The sequence below is a fragment of the Lampetra fluviatilis genome, unplaced genomic scaffold, assembly GCF_964198595.1.
Source record: "Lampetra fluviatilis unplaced genomic scaffold, kcLamFluv1.1 SCAFFOLD_485, whole genome shotgun sequence".
NCBI classification, from domain to species: domain Eukaryota; kingdom Metazoa; phylum Chordata; class Hyperoartia; order Petromyzontiformes; family Petromyzontidae; genus Lampetra; species Lampetra fluviatilis.
The window spans coordinates 17,501-35,000 of NW_027621028.1; the positions used below are offsets into that span (position 1 = coordinate 17,501).

The 17,500-nt window shown below is 48.9% G+C and overlaps 1 protein-coding gene and 1 long non-coding RNA gene across 2 annotated transcripts in view; one reads left to right on the forward strand and one right to left on the reverse strand.

The window, feature by feature from the left end:
- Positions 1-166: 166 nt before the first annotated feature.
- On the reverse strand, positions 167-9,676 carry LOC144954680 (uncharacterized). The gene is made up of 3 exons (XR_013641323.1): positions 9,634-9,676; positions 1,489-1,577; positions 167-299 (listed from the first exon to the last, which is right to left on the reverse strand). It is a non-coding gene; the product is annotated as an uncharacterized LOC144954680 (long non-coding RNA).
- Positions 9,677-13,453: 3,777 nt separating this feature from the next.
- Positions 13,454-17,500, forward strand: part of LOC144954681 (AP-4 complex subunit epsilon-1-like) — a 32,284-nt gene continuing 28,237 nt past the window's right edge. Inside the window, exon 1 of the mRNA XM_078885114.1 lies at positions 13,454-13,612. Coding sequence (XP_078741240.1) covers positions 13,454-13,612 — 159 coding nt within the window. The remainder of the gene's footprint in view (positions 13,613-17,500) is intronic.

Here is a 17,500-nt window from a genome sequence, read left to right on the forward strand (position 1 = left end):
TGTGTGTCTGTGTGTGTGTGTGAGTGTGTGTGTCTGTGTGTGTCTGTGTGAGTGTGTGTGTGAGTGTGTGTGTGTCTGTGTGTGTGTGTCTGTGTGTGAGATTACCCGACTGCACGTAGCCAACTCCCCCCGTAGCCCCTCCCCCCGTGGCCCCTCCCCCCCCCGTGGCCCCTCCCCCCCCGTGCTGGCGAGCGAGGGCAGCCAGGGCAGCGCTGCGGCTGCCCTCGTGGGGGGGGGCAGCGCTACGGAGATCCCTGGGGGGGGCAGCACTGCGGGCTGGGGGGGCAGACTGGCCTGACCTGGGGGGGGTGAGAGAGAGAGGGAGGGGTGACAGAGGGGGAGGGGGCGTGGCCTAGTGGTGGGTGTGGTCTAGTGGTGGGCGTGGTCTAGTGATGGGCGTGGCCTAGTGGTGGGCGTGGTCTAGTGGTGGGCGTGGTCTAGTGGTGGGCGTGGTCTAGTGGTGGGCGTGGTCTAGTGGTGGGCGTGGCCTAGTGGTGGGCGTGGTCTAGTGGTGGGCGTGGTCTAGTGGTGGGCGTGGTCTAGTGGTGGGTGTGGTCTAGTGGTGGGTGTGGTCTAGTGGTGGGCGTGGTCTAGTGGTGGGCGTGGCCTAGTGGTGGGCGTGGTCTAGTGGTGGGCGTGGCCTAGTGGTGGGCGTGGCCTAGTGGTGGGCGTGGTCTAGTGGCGGGCGTGGCCTAGTGGTGGGCGTGGTCTAGTGGTGGGTGTGGTCTAGTGGTGGGCGTGGCCTAGTGGTGGGCGTGGCCTAGTGGTGGGTGTGGCCTAGTGGTGGGCGTGGTCTAGTGGTGGGCGTGGCCTAGTGGTGGGCGTGGCCTAGTGGTGGGCGTGGCCTAGTGGTGGGCGTGGCCTAGTGGTGGGTGTGGCCTAGTGGTGGGCGTGGCCTAGTGGTGGGTGTGGTCTAGTGGTGGGCGTGGTCTAGTGGTGGGCGTGGTCTAGTGGTGGGCGTGGCCTAGTGGTGGGTGTGGCCTAGTGGTGGGTGTGGTCTAGTGGTGCGCGTGGTCTAGTGGTGGGCGTGGTCTAGTGGTGGGTGTGGTCTAGTGGTGGGCGTGGTCTAGTGGTGGGTGTGGTCTAGTGGTGGGTGTGGTCTAGTGGTGGGCGTGGTCTAGTGGTGGGTGTGGTCTAGTGGTGGGTGTGGTCTAGTGGTGGGTGTGGTCTAGTGGTGGGCGTGGTCTAGTGGTGGGTGTGGTCTAGTGGTGGGTGTGGTCTAGTGGTGGGTGTGGTCTAGTGGTGGGCGTGGTCTAGTGGTGGGCGTGGTCTAGTGGTGGGCGTGGTCTAGTGGTGGGCGTGGTCTAGTGGTGGGCGTGGCCTAGTGGTGGGTGTGGTCTAGTGGTGGGCGTGGCCTAGTGGTGGGCGTGGTCTAGTGGTGGGCGTGGTCTAGTGGTGGGTGTGGTCTAGTGGTGGGCGTGGCCTAGTGTTTGTGGGCGTGGCCTAGTGTTTGTGGGCGTGGCCTCGTGTCACGTGGGTGCTACTCACTCAGACAGTGTGTGTCCATGTCCCGCTCGCTTGAACTTCACATCCATCCGAAGCCCCTCCAGCTTCTTCTTGAAGCCGTCCATGACTCTCTACACATCAACAACATCAACAACATCATCAACATCAACAACATCATCATCCGAAGCCCCTCCAGCTTCTTCTTGAAGCCGTCCATGACTCTCTACACATCAACAACATCAACAACATCAACAACATCAACATCATCAACATCATCAACAACATCAACAACATCAACAACATCATCATCCGAAGCCCCTCCAGCTTCTTCTTGAAGCCGTCCATGACTCTCTACACATCAACAACATCAACAACATCATCAACATCAACAACATCATCATCCGAAGCCCCTCCAGCTTCTTCTTGAAGCCGTCCATGACTCTCTACACATCAACAACATCAACAACATCATCAACATCAACAACATCATCATCCGAAGCCCCTCCAGCTTCTTCTTGAAGCCGTCCATGACTCTCTACACATCAACAACATCAACAACATCAACAACATCAACATCATCAACAACATCAACAACATCAACAACATCAACAACATCATCATCCGAAGCCCCTCCAGCTTCTTCTTGAAGCCGTCCATGACTCTCTACACATCAACATCAACAACATCAACAACATCAACAACATCAACAACATCAACAACATCAACAACATCATCATCCGAAGCCCCTCCAGCTTCTTCTTGAAGCCGTCCATGACTCTCTACACATCAACATCATCAACAACATCAACAACATCAACATCATCAACAACATCAACAACATCATCATCCGAAGCCCCTCCAGCTTCTTCTTGAAGCCGTCCATGACTCTCTACACATCAACATCATCACCATCATCAACATCATCAACATCATCAACAACATCAACAACATCAACAACATCATCATCCGAAGCCCCTCCAGCTTCTTCTTGAAGCCGTCCATGACTCTCTACACATCAACATCATCAACAACATCAACAACATCAACGTCGTCAACAACATCAACAACATCAACAACATCAACAACATCATCAACAACATCATCAACATCAACAACATCAACATCATCATCAACATCACCATCATCATCAACATCACCACCATCACCATCATCATCAACATCATCAACATCATCATCACCATCATCATCAACATCATCAACATCACCATCATCATCAACAACATCACCACCATCACCATCATCATCAACATCATCAACATCATCATCATCACCATCATCATCAACAACATCACCACCATCACCATCAACATCATCAACATCATCATCATCAACATCACCATCATCATCAACAACATCACCACCATCACCATCAACATCATCAACATCATCATCATCACCATCATCATCAACAACATCACCACCATCACCATCATCATCAACATCATCACCATCAACATCATCATCACCATCATCAATAACATCAACGTCATCATCATCGTCACCACCATCATTAACATCAACAACATCACCACCATCACCATCATCAACACCATCACCACCACCACCATCACCACCACCACCATCTTCACCATCAACATCATCATCACCATCATCAACATCACCATCACCACTATCATAATCACCCATCATCATCACTATCATCACGATCATCAACATCATCATCAACATCATCATCAACATCATCATCAACATCGTCATCACCATCATCACCATCACCACCATCATCACCATCATCACGACCACCACCACTACTAAAGCTCCCCCAGGTAGCCTCTAGCAGGGCTGGAGGGGCAAGTGCTGTTAGCAGTAGCGCCTAATGATGTTGCTGCTGAGTCTAAATGGAGATAATGAGTGGCCTGGGTGAGTGAGTGGGTGGATGGGTGAGTGGGTGGATGGGTGAGTGGGTGGGTGAGTGGGTGGGTGAGTGGGTGGGTGAGTGGGTGGGTGGGTGAGTGGGTGGATGGGTGAGTGGGTGGATGGGTGAGTGGGTGGGTGAGTGGGTGGGTGAGTGGGTGGGTGAGTGGGTGGGTGGGTGAGTGGGTGGATGGGTGAGTGGGTGGATGGGTGAGTGGGTGGGTGAGTGGGTGGGTGAGTGGGTGGGTGAGTGGGTGGGTGGGTGAGTGGGTGGATGGGTGAGTGGGTGGATGGGTGAGTGGGTGGGTGAGTGGGTGGGTGAGTGGGTGGGTGAGTGGGTGGGTGGGTGAGTGGGTGGATGGGTGAGTGGGTGGATGGGTGAGTGGGTGGGTGAGTGGGTGGGTGAGTGGGTGGGTGAGTGGGTGGGTGAGCATGTGGATGAGTGTGTGGGTGGGTGAGTGTGTGGGTGATTGGGTGAGTGTGTGGGTGAGTGGGTGAGTGAGTGGGTGGATGGGTGAGTGGGTGGATGGGTGAGTGGGTGGATGGGTGAGTGGGTGGATGGGTGAGTGGGTGGGTGAGCATGTGGATGAGTGTGTGGGTGGGTGAGTGTGTGGGTGATTGGGTGAGTGTGTGGGTGAGTGGGTGAGTGAGTGGGTGGGTGGGTGAGTGGGTGGGTGAGCATGTGGATGAGTGTGTGGGTGGGTGAGTGTGTGGGTGAGTGGGTGAGTGTGTGGGTGAGTGGGTGAGTGGGTGAGTGAGTGGGTGGGTGAGTGAGTGGGTGGGTGCGTGTGTGGGTGGGTGGGTGAGTGTGTGGGTGAGTGGGTGAGTGTGTGGGTGAGTGGGTGGGTGAGTGGGTGGGTGGGTGAGTGGGTGGGTGAGTGTGTGGATGGGTGAGTGGGTGGCTGGGTGAGCATGTGGATGAGTGTGTGGGTGGGTGAGTGTGTGAGTGAGTGAGTGGGTGAGTGAGTGGGCGAGTGAATGGGTGGGTGAATGGGTGAGTTGGTGGGTGAATGGGTGGGTGAGTGGGTGGGTGGGTGAGTGTGTGGATGGGTGAGTGAGCATGTGGATGAGTGTGTGGGTGGGTGGGTGAGTGGGTGGGTGAGTGAGTGGGTGAGTGCGTGGGTGGGTTAGTGGGTGAGTGAGTGGGTGAGTGGGTGGGTGAGTGGGTGGGTGAGTGGGTGGGTGAGTGGGTGGGTGAGTGGGTGGGTGGGTGAGTGGGTGGGTCAGTGGGTGAGTGGGTGGGTGAGTGGGTGGGTGGGTGAGTGTGTGGGTGAGTGGGTGGGTGAGCATGTGGATGAGTGTGTGGGTGGGTGAGTGTGTGGGTGGGTGAGTGTGTGGGTGGGTGAGTGAGTGGGTAAGTGGGTGGGTGAGCATGTGGATGAGTGTGTGGCTGAGTGGGTGGGTGAGTGGATGGGTGAGTGAGTGTGTGGATGGGTGAGTGAGTGTGTGGATGGGTGAGTGAATGGGTGGGTGGATGGGTGAGTGAGTGTGTTGGTGAGTGTGGGTGAGAGGGTGGGTGGGTGAGTGGGTGGGTGGGTGAGTGGGTGAGTGTATTGGTGAGTGTTTGGGTGAGTGGGTGGGTGAGTGTTTGGGTGAGTGGGTGGGTGAATGGGTGGGCAGTATTGAGTCTATGGTGCAGTGTTGAGTCTATGGGCAGTATTGAGTCTATGGGCAGTGCTGAGTCTATGGTGCAGTGTTGAGTCTATGGGCAGTGTTGAGTCTATGGGCAGTGCTGAGTCTATGGTGCAGTGTTGAGTCTATGGGGCAGTGCTGAGTCTATGGGCAGTGTTGAGTGTATGGTGCAGTGTTGAGTGTATGGTGCAGTGTTGAGTCTATGGTGCAGTGCTGAGTCTATGGGCAGTGTTGAGTCTATGGTGCAGTGTTGAGTGTATGGTGCAGTGTTGAGTGTATGGTGCAGTGTTGAGTCTATGGGGCAGTGCTGAGTCTATGGGCAGTGTTGAGTCTATGGTGCAGTGTTGAGTGTATGGTGCAGTGTTGAGTGTATGGTGCAGTGTTGAGTCTATGGTGCAGTGTTGAGTGTATGGTGCAGTGTTGAGTCTATGGTGCAGTGTTGAGTCTATGGTGCAGTGTTGAGTCTATGGTGCAGTGTTGAGTCTATGGTGCAGTGTTGAGTCTATGGTGCAGTGTTGAGTGTATGGTGCAGTGTTGAGTCTATGGTGCAGTGTTGAGTCTATGGTGCAGTGTTGAGTGTATGGTGCAGTGTTGAGTCTATGGTGCAGTGTTGAGTCTATGGTGCAGTGTTGAGTCTATGGGCAGTGTTGAGTCTATGGTGCAGTGTTGAGTCTATGGTGCAGTGTTGAGTCTATGGTGCAGTGTTGAGTCTATGGGCAGTGTTGAGTGTATGGTGCAGTGTTGAGTGTATGGTGCAGTGTTGAGTCTATGGTGCAGTGTTGAGTGTATGGTGCAGTGTTGAGTCTATGGTGCAGTGTTGAGTCTATGGGCAGTGTTGGGTCTATGGTGCAGTGTTGAGTCTATGGTGCAGTGTTGAGTCTATGGGCAGTGTTGAGTCTATGGTGCAGTGTTGAGTCTATGGTGCAGTGTTGAGTCTATGGTGCAGTGTTGAGTCTATGGTGCAGTGTTGAGTCTATGGGCAGTGTTGAGTCTATGGTGCAGTGTTGAGTCTATGGGCAGTGCTGAGTCTATGGGCAGTGTTGAGTCTATGGGCAGTGTTGAGTCTATGGTGCAGTGTTGAGTCTATGGTGCAGTGTTGAGTCTATGGGCAGTGTTGAGTCTATGGTGCAGTGCTGAGTCTATGGGCAGTGTTGAGTCTATGGTGCAGTGTTGAGTCTATGGTGCAGTGTTGAGTCTATGGTGCAGTGTTGAGTCTATGGTGCAGTGTTGAGTCTATGGTGCAGTGTTGAGTCTATGGTGCAGTGTTGAGTCTATGGTGCAGTGTTGAGTCTATGGTGCAGTGTTGAGTCTATGGTGCAGTGCTGAGTCTATGGTGCAGTGTTGAGTCTATGGTGCAGTGCTGAGTCTATGGTGCAGTGTTGAGTCTATGGGCAGTGTTGAGTCTATGGTGCAGTGTTGAGTCTATGGTGCAGTGTTGAGTCTATGGTGCAGTGCTGAGTCTATGGTGCAGTGTTGAGTCTATGGTGCAGTGCTGAGTCTATGGTGCAGTGTTGAGTCTATGGGCAGTGTTGAGTCTATGGGCAGTGCTGAGTCTATGGTGCAGTGTTGAGTCTATGGTGCAGTGTTGAGTCTATGGTGCAGTGTTGAGTCTATGGGGCAGTGTTGAGTCTATGGTGCAGTGCTGAGTCTATGGGGCAGTGTTGAGTCTATGGTGCAGTGTTGAGTCTATGGTGCAGTGCTGAGTCTATGGTGCAGTGTTGAGTCTATGGGCAGTGTTGAGTCTATGGGCAGTGCTGAGTCTATGGTGCAGTGTTGAGTCTATGGTGCAGTGTTGAGTCTATGGTGCAGTGTTGAGTCTATGGGGCAGTGTTGAGTCTATGGTGCAGTGCTGAGTCTATGGGGCAGTGTTGAGTCTATGGTGCAGTGTTGAGTCTATGGTGCAGTGCTGAGTCTATGGTGCAGTGTTGAGTCTATGGTGCAGTGTTGAGTCTATGGGCAGTGTTGAGTCTATGGGGCAGTGTTGAGTCTATGGGGCAGTGTTGAGTCTATGGGGCAGTGTTGAGTCTATGGTGCAGTGTTGAGTCTATGGGCAGTGTTGAGTCTATGGTGCAGTGTTGAGTCTATGGTGCAGTGTTGAGTCTATGGTGCAGTGTTGAGTCTATGGGCAGTGTTGTGTCTATGGTGCAGTGTTGAGTCTATGGGGCAGTGTTGAGTCTATGGGCAGTGTTGAGTCTATGGGCAGTGCTGAGTCTATGGGCAGTGTTGAGTCTATGGTGCAGTGTTGAGTCTATGGGGCAGTGCTGAGTCTATGGGCAGTGTTGAGTCTATGGTGCAGTGTTGAGTCTATGGTGCAGTGTTGAGTCTATGGTGCAGTGTTGAGTCTATGGTGCAGTGTTGAGTCTATGGTGCAGTGTTGAGTCTATGGGCAGTGTTGAGTCTATGGTGCAGTGTTGAGTCTATGGTGCAGTGTTGAGTCTATGGTGCAGTGTTGAGTCTATGGTGCAGTGTTGAGTCTATGGTGCAGTGTTGAGTCTATGGTGCAGTGTTGAGTCTATGGTGCAGTGCTGAGTCTATGGGCAGTGTTGAGTCTATGGTGCAGTGTTGAGTCTATGGTGCAGTGTTGAGTCTATGGTGCAGTGTTGAGTCTATGGGCAGTGTTGAGTCTATGGGCAGTGTTGAGTCTATGGTGCAGTGTTGAGTCTATGGTGCAGTGATGAGTCTATGGTGCAGTGTTGAGTCTATGGTGCAGTGTTGAGTCTATGGTGCAGTGTTGAGTCTATGGTGCAGTGTTGAGTCTATGGTGCAGTGTTGAGTCTATGGTGCAGTGTTGAGTCTATGGTGCAGTGTTGAGTCTATGGTGCAGTGTTGAGTCTATGGTGCAGTGTTGAGTCTATGGTGATGCTGATGATGTTGTTGCTGATGATGATGATGATGCTGATGATGCTGATGATGATGTTGCTACTGATCGTGTTGATGATGATGATGTTGATGATGATGATGTTGGTGATGTTGATGATGTTGTTGATGTTGTTGATGATGTTGGTGATGATGGTGATGATGTTGGTGATGATGTTGTTGATGTTGATGATGATGTTGGTGATGTTGTTGATGTTGGTGATGTTGGTGATGTTGTTGATGTTGGTGATGTTGGTGATGTTGTTATGTTGTTGATGATGATGATGTTGATGATGATGTTGATGATGTTGATTATGGTGATGATGTTGATGATGATGATGTTGTTGATGATGTTGTTGATTATGGTGATGATGTTGATGTTGTTAATTATGGTGATGATGTTGATGATGATGATGATGTTGATGATGATGATGATGATGTTGATGATGGTGATGATGATGTTGATGATGTTGATGTTGTTGATGTTGATGATGTTGATTATGATGATGATGTTGATGATGATGATGTTGTTGATGTTGATGATGATGATGTTGATGATGATGTTGATGTTGTTGATGATGTTGATGATGTTGATGATGTTGATGTTGTTGATGTTGATGATGTTGATTATGATGATGATGTTGATGTTGATGATGATGTTGTTGATGTTGATGATGATGTTGATGATGTTGATGATGATGATGATGTTGATGATGTTGTTGATGTTGATGTTGTTGATGTTGATGATGTTGATTATGATGATGATGTTGATGTTGTTGATGTTGATGATGATGTTGATGATGTTGATGATGATGATGTTGTTGATGATGTTGATGATGTTGATGTTGTTGATGTTGATGATGTTGATTATGATGATGATGTTGATGATGATGTTGTTGATGTTGATGATGATGATGTTGATGATGATGATGTTGATGATGATGTTGTTGATGATGTTGATGATGTTGATGTTGTTGATGTTGATGTTGATGATGTTGATGATGATGTTGTTGATGTTGATGATGATGATGTTGATGATGATGTTGTTGATGATGTTGATGATGTTGATGTTGTTGATGTTGATGATGATGATGTTGATTATGATGATGATGATGTTGTTGATGTTGATGTTGTTGATGATGTTGACGATGATGATGATGATGTTGTTGATGTTGATGATGTTGATGTTGTTGATGTTGTTGATGTTGATGATGATGATGATGTTGATTATGATGATGATGATGTTGTTGATGTTGATGTTGTTGATGATGTTGACGATGATGATGATGATGATGTTGATGATGTTGATGATGATGTTGATGATGTTGATGATGATGTTGTTGATGATGTTGATGATGTTGATGTTGTTGATGTTGATGATGTTGATTATGATGATGATGATGTTGTTGATGTTGTTGATGATGTTGACGATGATGATGATGTTGATGATGATGATGATGTTGTTGATGATGATGTTGTTGATTATGGTGATGATGTTGATGATGTTGATGTTGTTGATGTTGATGATGTTGATGATGTTGTTGATGTTGATGATAATGATGTTGTTGATGATGTTGATGATGTTGATGATGATGTTGATGATAATGATGTTGTTGATGATGTTGTTGATGTTGATGATGTTGATGTTGTTGATGTTGATGATGTTGTTGATGTTGATGATGTTGATGTTGATGATGATGTTGTTGATGTTGATGATCATGATGATGATGATGTTGATGATGTTGATGTTGATGATGTTGTTGATGTTGTTGATGTTGATGATGTTAACCGTCATTCTCTCACCTTAAGCTCCCAGTTCTCCACACTCGGAAGCGCCTCTCTGCGCATGCGCGAAAGGGGCGGGGCTTAGGGGGAGGGGTGGGGTACGCTGAGGGAGGGGGCCGTGCGGGCAAGTGGTGTTGGCGAGATTACTGCTGTATTTGCGTTTGACAGAAGCAGTGATTTTCATTCGCACAGTCTCAAGCGAATGAGTCACTCATTTCATATTCAATCTCTGGTCCACTACCAACAGGCGCCGATTACTGCTGTATTAGTGTTTGACAGAAGCAGTGATTTTCATTCGCACAGTCTCAAGCGAATGAGTCATACATTACACATTCAATCTCTGGTCCACTACCAACAGGCGCCGATTACTGCTGTATTTATGTTTGACAGAAGCAATGATTTTCATTCGCACAGTCTCAAGCGATTGAGTCACACATTACACATTCAATCTCTGGTCCACTACCAATAGGTTGGATTACTGCTGTATTGGTGTTTGACAGAAGCATTGGTTTTCATTCGCACAGTCTCAAGCGAATGAGTCACTCATTTCATATTCAATCTCTGGTCCACTACCAACATACGCCGATTACTGCTGTATTGGTGTTTGACAGAAGCAGCGATTTTCATTCGCACAGTCTCAAGCGAATGAGTCACTCCTTTCATATTCAATCTCTGGTCCACTACCAACAGGCGCCGATTACTGCTGTATTAATTTTTGACAGAAGCATTTATTTTCATTCGCACAGTCTCAAGCGAATGAGTCACTCGTTACATATTCAATCTCTGGTCCACTACCAATAAGCTGGATTACTGCTGTATTGGTGTTTGACAGAAGCACCGATTTTTATTCGCACAGTCTCAAGCGAATAAGTCACTCATTTCATATTCAATCTCTGGTCCACTACCAACAGGCGCCGATTACTGCTGTATTAATTTTTGACAGAAGCAGTGATTTTCATTCGCACAGTCTCAAGCGAATGAGTCACTCGTTTCATATTCAATCTCCGGTCCACTACCAATAGGCTGGATTACTGCTGTATTGGTGTTTGACAGAAGCACCGATTTTTATTCGCAGTCTCAAGCGAATTAGTCACTAATCACACGTTCAATCTTTGGTCCACTGCCAATTGGCTGGATTACTGCTGTATTGGTATCTGACAGAAGCACCGGTTTTCATTCGCACAGTCTCAAGCGAATGAGTCACTCATTACACATTCAATCTCTGGTCCACTACCAACAGGTGGGATTACTACTGTATTGGCATTCGACAGAAGCTTCGATTTTCATTTGCACACTCTCAAGTAAATTAGTTACTCGTCACACGTTAAATCTCTGGTCCACTGCCAACAGGTGGGATTACTACTGTATTGGCATTCGACAGTAGCTTCGATTTTCATTCGCACACTCTCAAGTGAATTAGTTACTCGTCACACGTTAAATCTCTGGTCCACTGCCAACAAGTGGGATTACTGCTGTATTGCTATTCCACAGAAGCATATATTTTCATTTGCTCAGGCTTAAGCGAACCGGGCTACTCGTGACACGATTAAATCTATGGTCCATTGCCAATCTCCCATCAATTATCATTGGCATGAGACGGCATTAGTTGTATTTATTCCATGGTCCACTGCCAACGATGGAGATTCCTGCTGTATTGTTCTTCGACAGAAGCACATATTTTCATTCGCTCAGGCTAAAGCGGAATTGGTAACGCGTCACACATTAAATCTCTGGTCCATTGCCAAGCCTGCCATCAATAATAATTATCATTGGCCCGGGACAGAAGTCGCTGATTTTCATTCGCCTCTGCCTCGCGCCTGCCCCCCCCCCCCAAAATAATTAATTAACCCGTGCTCTACTGCAACAAACAGAGGTTTCATCAGAGGCACTGATTTTCATTTCTGAGCCACTGTCCCTCATTCCATAGCCACGGTCAGTCGCCAACTCCTCTTGGGGGGGCGGGGCGGGGTGACCATTGGCGTGTCAGACAAAAGTCGCGATTTTCAATCCGCCCGCCTCGAAAGCTTCGTCAGACAGAGGGCGAGGTCCACGGTCACGCGATCCGCGACTTCCGGCGGATGCCACGTGACCACGGTGGAAAGATGGCGGCGCCCAGTGAGCGAAGCAATCGTTAGCTGATAGCGGAACAACAACATCATCAACATCAACAACAACATCAACATCAACAACAACATCATCAACAACATCATCAACAACATCAACAACATCAACAACATCATCAACAACAACATCATCAACAACATCATCACCACCACCTCACCACCACCCTTGCACCCCACCCACCCATCCTCACCACCAACCCCCTCACCACCTCACCCTCACCACCTCACCCTCACCACCTCACCCACCCACCCTCACCCACCCTCCTCACCACCATCCTCACCACCCTCACCACCATCCTCACCACCTCACCCTCACCCACCCACCTCACCACTCACCCTCACCACCCCCACCACCCACCCCCACCACCACCCCCACACCCACCCTCACCCCACCCCACCCCACCCCACCCACCCACCCCACCACCCACCCCACCCACCCCACCCCCCCCACCACCCTCACCCACCCACCCACCCCACCCACCCTCCACCCACCCACCCCACCCACCCCCACCACCCACCACCACCCACCACCCCACCACCCACCCACCCACCCACCCACCTCACCCACCCCCTCACCACCACCCCACCACCCCACACCACCCCACCACCCCCCCACCCACCCCACCCACCCACCCCCCCACCCACCCCCTCACCCACCCCCACCACCCCACCCCTCACCTCCCCCCCTCACCACCATCACCCCCCTCACCACCCCACCACCCCACCACCCACCCCACCCACCACCCCCACCCACCACCCACCCACCCCCACCACCCACCACCACCCCCCACCACCTCACCCACCCTCACCACCCCACCACCCTCACCACCCCCACCCCCACACCTCACACCCACCCACCCACCACCCACCACCACCTCACCACCTCACCACCCACCACCCCACCTCACCACCCACACCACCACCCACACCCACCCCCACCACCCCACCACACCCTCACCACACCCCCACCCTCACCACCTCACCCACCACCCACCACCCACCCCTCCACCCCACCCACCTCACCCACCCACCCCACCACTCACCCACCCTCACCACCCACACCCACCCACCCACCCACCCACCACCACCACCCACCCACCCTCCTCACCCTCCCACCTCACCACACTCCTCACCCACACTCCTCACCACCACCCTCCTCACCACCCACCCCCACTACTCACCCACCCTCACCACCTCACCCACCACCTCACCCACCCACCCTCACCCACTCACCCTAACCCACCCTCCTCACCCTCCCTCCTCACCACACTCCTCACCACTCACCCTCCTCACCACCCACCCCACCCATCCTCACCACCCACCCTCACCACTCACCCTCCTCACCCTCCCTCACCACTCACCCTCATCACCCTCCTCACCACTCACCCTCATCACTCACCCTCACCACCCTCCTCACCTCTCACCCCCACCTCCCTCACCCCCCTCACCACCCTCCTCACCCACCCACACACACTCACCCCCACCTCCCTCACCACTCACCCCTCACCACTCACCCTCACCACTTACCCACCCACCCACCACTCACCCTCACCACTCACCCTCACCCCCCTCACCACCACCCTCACCATCCACCCTCACCACCTCACCACCTCCCTCACCACCCCCCTCACCACCCCCCTCACCACCACCCTCACCACCCACCCTCACCACTCACCACCACCCTCACCACCCTCACCACCACCGCGGCGGTGACAATGAGCGACATCCTCCAGAGGACGCTCTCGAGCCTGGCGTTTCTGGACGCGGGCGGGGCGGTTGCCCGCGGCCCCGTCGCTGGGGGGGCCAACGCGGGGGGGGCGGGGGGAGGGCTCGGCGGGCTCGTCAGGGCGCTCTGCGCGGCCACCAGCAAACAGGTGGAGTAGCAGCAGTAGTAGTGTAGTAGTAGTGGTGTAGCGGTAGTAGTAGTGTAGTAGTAGTGTAGTAGTAGTGGTAGTGTAGTAGTAGTAGTGTAGTAGTGGTAGTGTAGTAGTAGTGTAGTAGTGGTAGTGTAGTAGTGGTAGTGTAGTAGTAGTAGTGGTGTAGTAGTAGTGGTGTAGCAGTAGTAGTAGTAGTGTAGTAGTGGTAGTGTAGTAGTAGTGTAGTCAGTGTAGTGTAGTAGTGTAGTAGTAGTAGGTAGTGTAGTAGGTAGTGTAGTGTAGTAGTAGTAGTAGTGTAGTGTAGTAGTAGTGTAGTAGTGGTAGTGTAGTAGTAGTAGTGTAGTAGTAGTAGTAGTAGTGTAGTAGTAGTAGTGTAGTAGTAGTAGTGTAGTAGTAGTAGTAGTAGTAGTAGTGTAGTAGTAGTAGTGTAGTAGTAGTGTAGTGTAGTAGTAGTAGTGTAGTAGTGTAGTAGTAGTAGTGGTAGTGTAGTAGTAGTAGTGGTAGTGTAGTAGTAGTGTAGTAGTAGTAGTGTAGTAGTAGTAGTAGTAGTGTAGTGTAGTAGTAGTAGTGTAGTGTAGTAGTAGTGGTAGTGTAGTAGTAGTAGTGTAGTAGTAGTAGTGGTAGTGTAGTAGTAGTAGTGGTAGTAGTGTAGTAGTAGTGGTAGTGTAGTAGTAGTGTAGTGGTAGTGTAGTAGTAGTAGTGGTAGTGTAGTAGTAGTGTAGTGGTAGTGTAGTAGTAGTGTAGTAGTGGTAGTGTAGTAGTAGTGTAGTGGTAGTGTAGTAGTAGTAGTGGTAGTGTAGTAGTAGTAGTGTAGTAGTAGTGTAGTGGTAGTGTAGTAGTAGTAGTGGTAGTGTAGTAGTAGTGTAGTGGTAGTAGTGGTAGTGTAGTAGTAGTAGTGGTAGTGTAGTAGTAGTAGTGTAGTAGTAGTAGTGGTAGTGTAGTGTAGTGTAGTAGTGGTAGTGTAGTAGTAGTGTAGTAGTAGTAGTGTAGTAGTAGTGTAGTAGTAGTGTAGTAGTAGTAGTGTAGTAGTAGTAGTGTAGTAGTGTAGTAGTAGTAGTGTAGTAGTAGTAGTGTAGTAGTAGTAGTGTAGTAGTAGTAGTAGTGTAGTAAGTAGTGTAGTAGTAGTAGTGGTAGTGTAGTAGTAGTGGTAGTGTAGTAGTGGTAGTGTAGTAGTAGTGTAGTAGTGTAGTAGTAGTGTAGTAGTAGTAGTGGTAGTGTAGTAGTAGTGGTAGTGTAGTAGTGGTAGTGTAGTAGTAGTGTAGTAGTGTAGTAGTAGTGTAGTAGTAGTAGTAGTGTAGTAGTAGTGTAGTAGTAGTGTAGTGGTAGTAGTAGTAGTAGTGTAGTAGTAGTAGTAGTGTAGTAGTGTAGTAGTAGTGGTAGTGTAGCAGTAGTAGTAGTGTGTAGTAGTAGTAGTAGTGTAGTAGTAGTAGTGTAGTAGTAGTGTAGTAGTAGTAGTGGTAGTGTAGTAGTAGTAGTGGTAGTGTAGTAGTAGTAGTGTAGTAGTAGTAGTGTAGTAGTAGTAGTGGTAGTGTAGTAGTAGTAGTGGTAGTGTAGTAGTAGTAGTGGTAGTGTAGTAGTAGTAGTGGTAGTGTAGTAGTAGTGTAGTGGTAGTGTAGTAGTAGTAGTGTAGTAGTAGTGGTAGTGTAGTAGTAGTAGTGGTAGTGTAGTAGTGGTAGTGTAGTAGTAGTGTAGTGGTAGTGTAGTAGTAGTGAGTGTAGTAGTAGTAGTAGTGTAGTAGTGGTAGTGTAGTAGTAGTGTAGTGGTAGTGTAGTAGTAGTGTAGTGGTAGTGGTGTAGTAGTAGTGTAGTAGTGTAGTGGTAGTGGTGTAGTAGTAGTGTAGTAGTAGTAGTGTAGTAGTAGTAGTGTAGTAGTAGTAGTGGTAGTGTAGTGGTAGTGTAGTAGTGGTAGTGTAGTAGTGTAGTAGTAGTAGTGGTAGTGTAGTAGTAGTAGTGGTAGTGTAGTAGTAGTAGTGTAGTAGTAGTAGTGTAGTGGTAGTGTAGTAGTAGTGTAGTAGTAGTAGTAGTGTAGTAGTAGTAGTGGTAGTGTAGTAGTAGTAGTGTAGTAGTAGTAGTGTAGTGGTAGTGTAGTAGTAGTGTAGTAGTAGTAGTGGTAGTGTAGTAGTGGTAGTGTAGTAGTAGTAGTGGTAGTGTAGTAGTAGTAGTGTAGTAGTAGTAGTGTAGTGGTAGTGTAGTAGTAGTAGTAGTGTAGTAGTAGTAGTGTAGTAGTAGTAGTGTAGTGGTAGTGTAGTAGTAGTGTAGTAGTGGTAGTGTAGTAGTGGTAGTGTAGTAGTGGTAGTGTAGTAGTAGTGTAGTAGTGGTAGTGTAGTAGTAGTAGTGGTAGTGTAGTAGTGGTAGTGTAGTAGTGGTAGTGTAGTAGTAGTAGTGGTAGTGTAGTAGTAGTAGTAGTAGTGTAGTAGTAGTAGTGTAGTAGTAGTAGTGTAGTGGTAGTGTAGTAGTAGTGTAGTAGTGGTAGTGTAGTAGTGGTAGTGTAGTAGTGGTAGTGTAGTAGTAGTGTAGTAGTGGTAGTGTAGTAGTGGTAGTGTAGTAGTAGTGTAGTAGTGTAGTAGTAGTGTAGTAGTGTAGTAGTAGTGTAGTAGTAGTGTAGTAGTAGTAGTGTAGTAGTAGTGTAGTGGTAGTGTAGTAGTAGTAGTGTAGTAGTAGTGTAGTGGTAGTGTAGTAGTAGTAGTGTAGTAGTAGTGTAGTGGTAGTGGTGTAGTAGCAGCAGCGGCAACCAGCAAGCAGGTGGAGTAGCGGTGGTTGTGGTGTAGCAGTACTAGTGGTGTAGTAGTAGTGTAGTAGTAGTAGTGTAGTAGTAGTAGTGGTAGTGTAGTAGTAGTAGTGTAGTAGTAGTAGTGTAGTAGTAGTAGTGGTAGTGTAGTAGTGGTAGTGTAGGTAGTAGTAGTGGTAGGTGTAGTAGTGGTAGTGTAGTAGTAGTAGTGGTAGTGTAGTAGTAGTAGTGGTAGTGTAGTAGTGGTAGTGTAGTAGTAGTAGTAGTAGTAGTGTAGTAGTAGTAGTGGTAGTGTAGTAGTGGTAGTGTAGTAGTAGTAGTGGTAGTGTAGTAGTGGTAGTGTAGTAGTAGTAGTGGTAGTGTAGTAGTAGTAGTGGTAGTGTAGTAGTGGTAGTGTAGTAGTAGTAGTGGTAGTGTAGTAGTAGTGTAGTAGTAGTAGTGGTAGTGTAGTAGTGGTAGTGTAGTAGTAGTAGTGGTAGTGTAGTAGTAGTAGTGTAGTAGTAGTGTAGTAGTAGTAGTGTAGTAGTAGTAGTGGTAGTAGTAGTAGTAGTAGTAGTGTAGTAGTAGTAGTAGTGTAGTAGTAGTAGTGTAGTAGTAGTAGTGTAGTAGTAGTAGTGGTAGTGTAGTAGTAGTAGTGTAGTAGTAGTAGTGTAGTAGTAGTAGTGGTAGTGTAGTAGTGGTAGTGTAGTAGTAGTAGTGGTAGTGTAGTAGTGGTAGTGGTAGTGTAGTAGTGGTAGTGTAGTAGTAGTAGTGGTAGTGTAGTAGTAGTGTAGTAGTAGTAGTGGTAGTGTAGTAGTAGTGTAGTAGTAGTAGTGGTAGTGTAGTAGTAGTAGTGTAGTAGTAGTAGTGGTAGTGTAGTAGTAGTAGTGGTAGTGTAGTAGTGGTAGTGTAGTAGTAGTAGTGGTAGTGTAGTAGTAGTGTAGTAGTAGTAGTGGTAGTGTAGTAGTGGTAGTGTAGTAGTAGTAGTGGTAGTGTAGTAGTAGTAGTGTAGTAGTAGTGTAGTAGTAGTAGTGTAGTAGTAGTAGTGGTAGTGTAGTAGTAGTAGTAGTGTAGTAGTAGTAGTGGTAGTGTAGTAGTAGTGTAGTAGTAGTAGTGTAGTAGTAGTAGTGTAGTAGTAGTAGTGGTAGTGTAGTAGTAGTGGTGTAGTAGTAGTGTAGT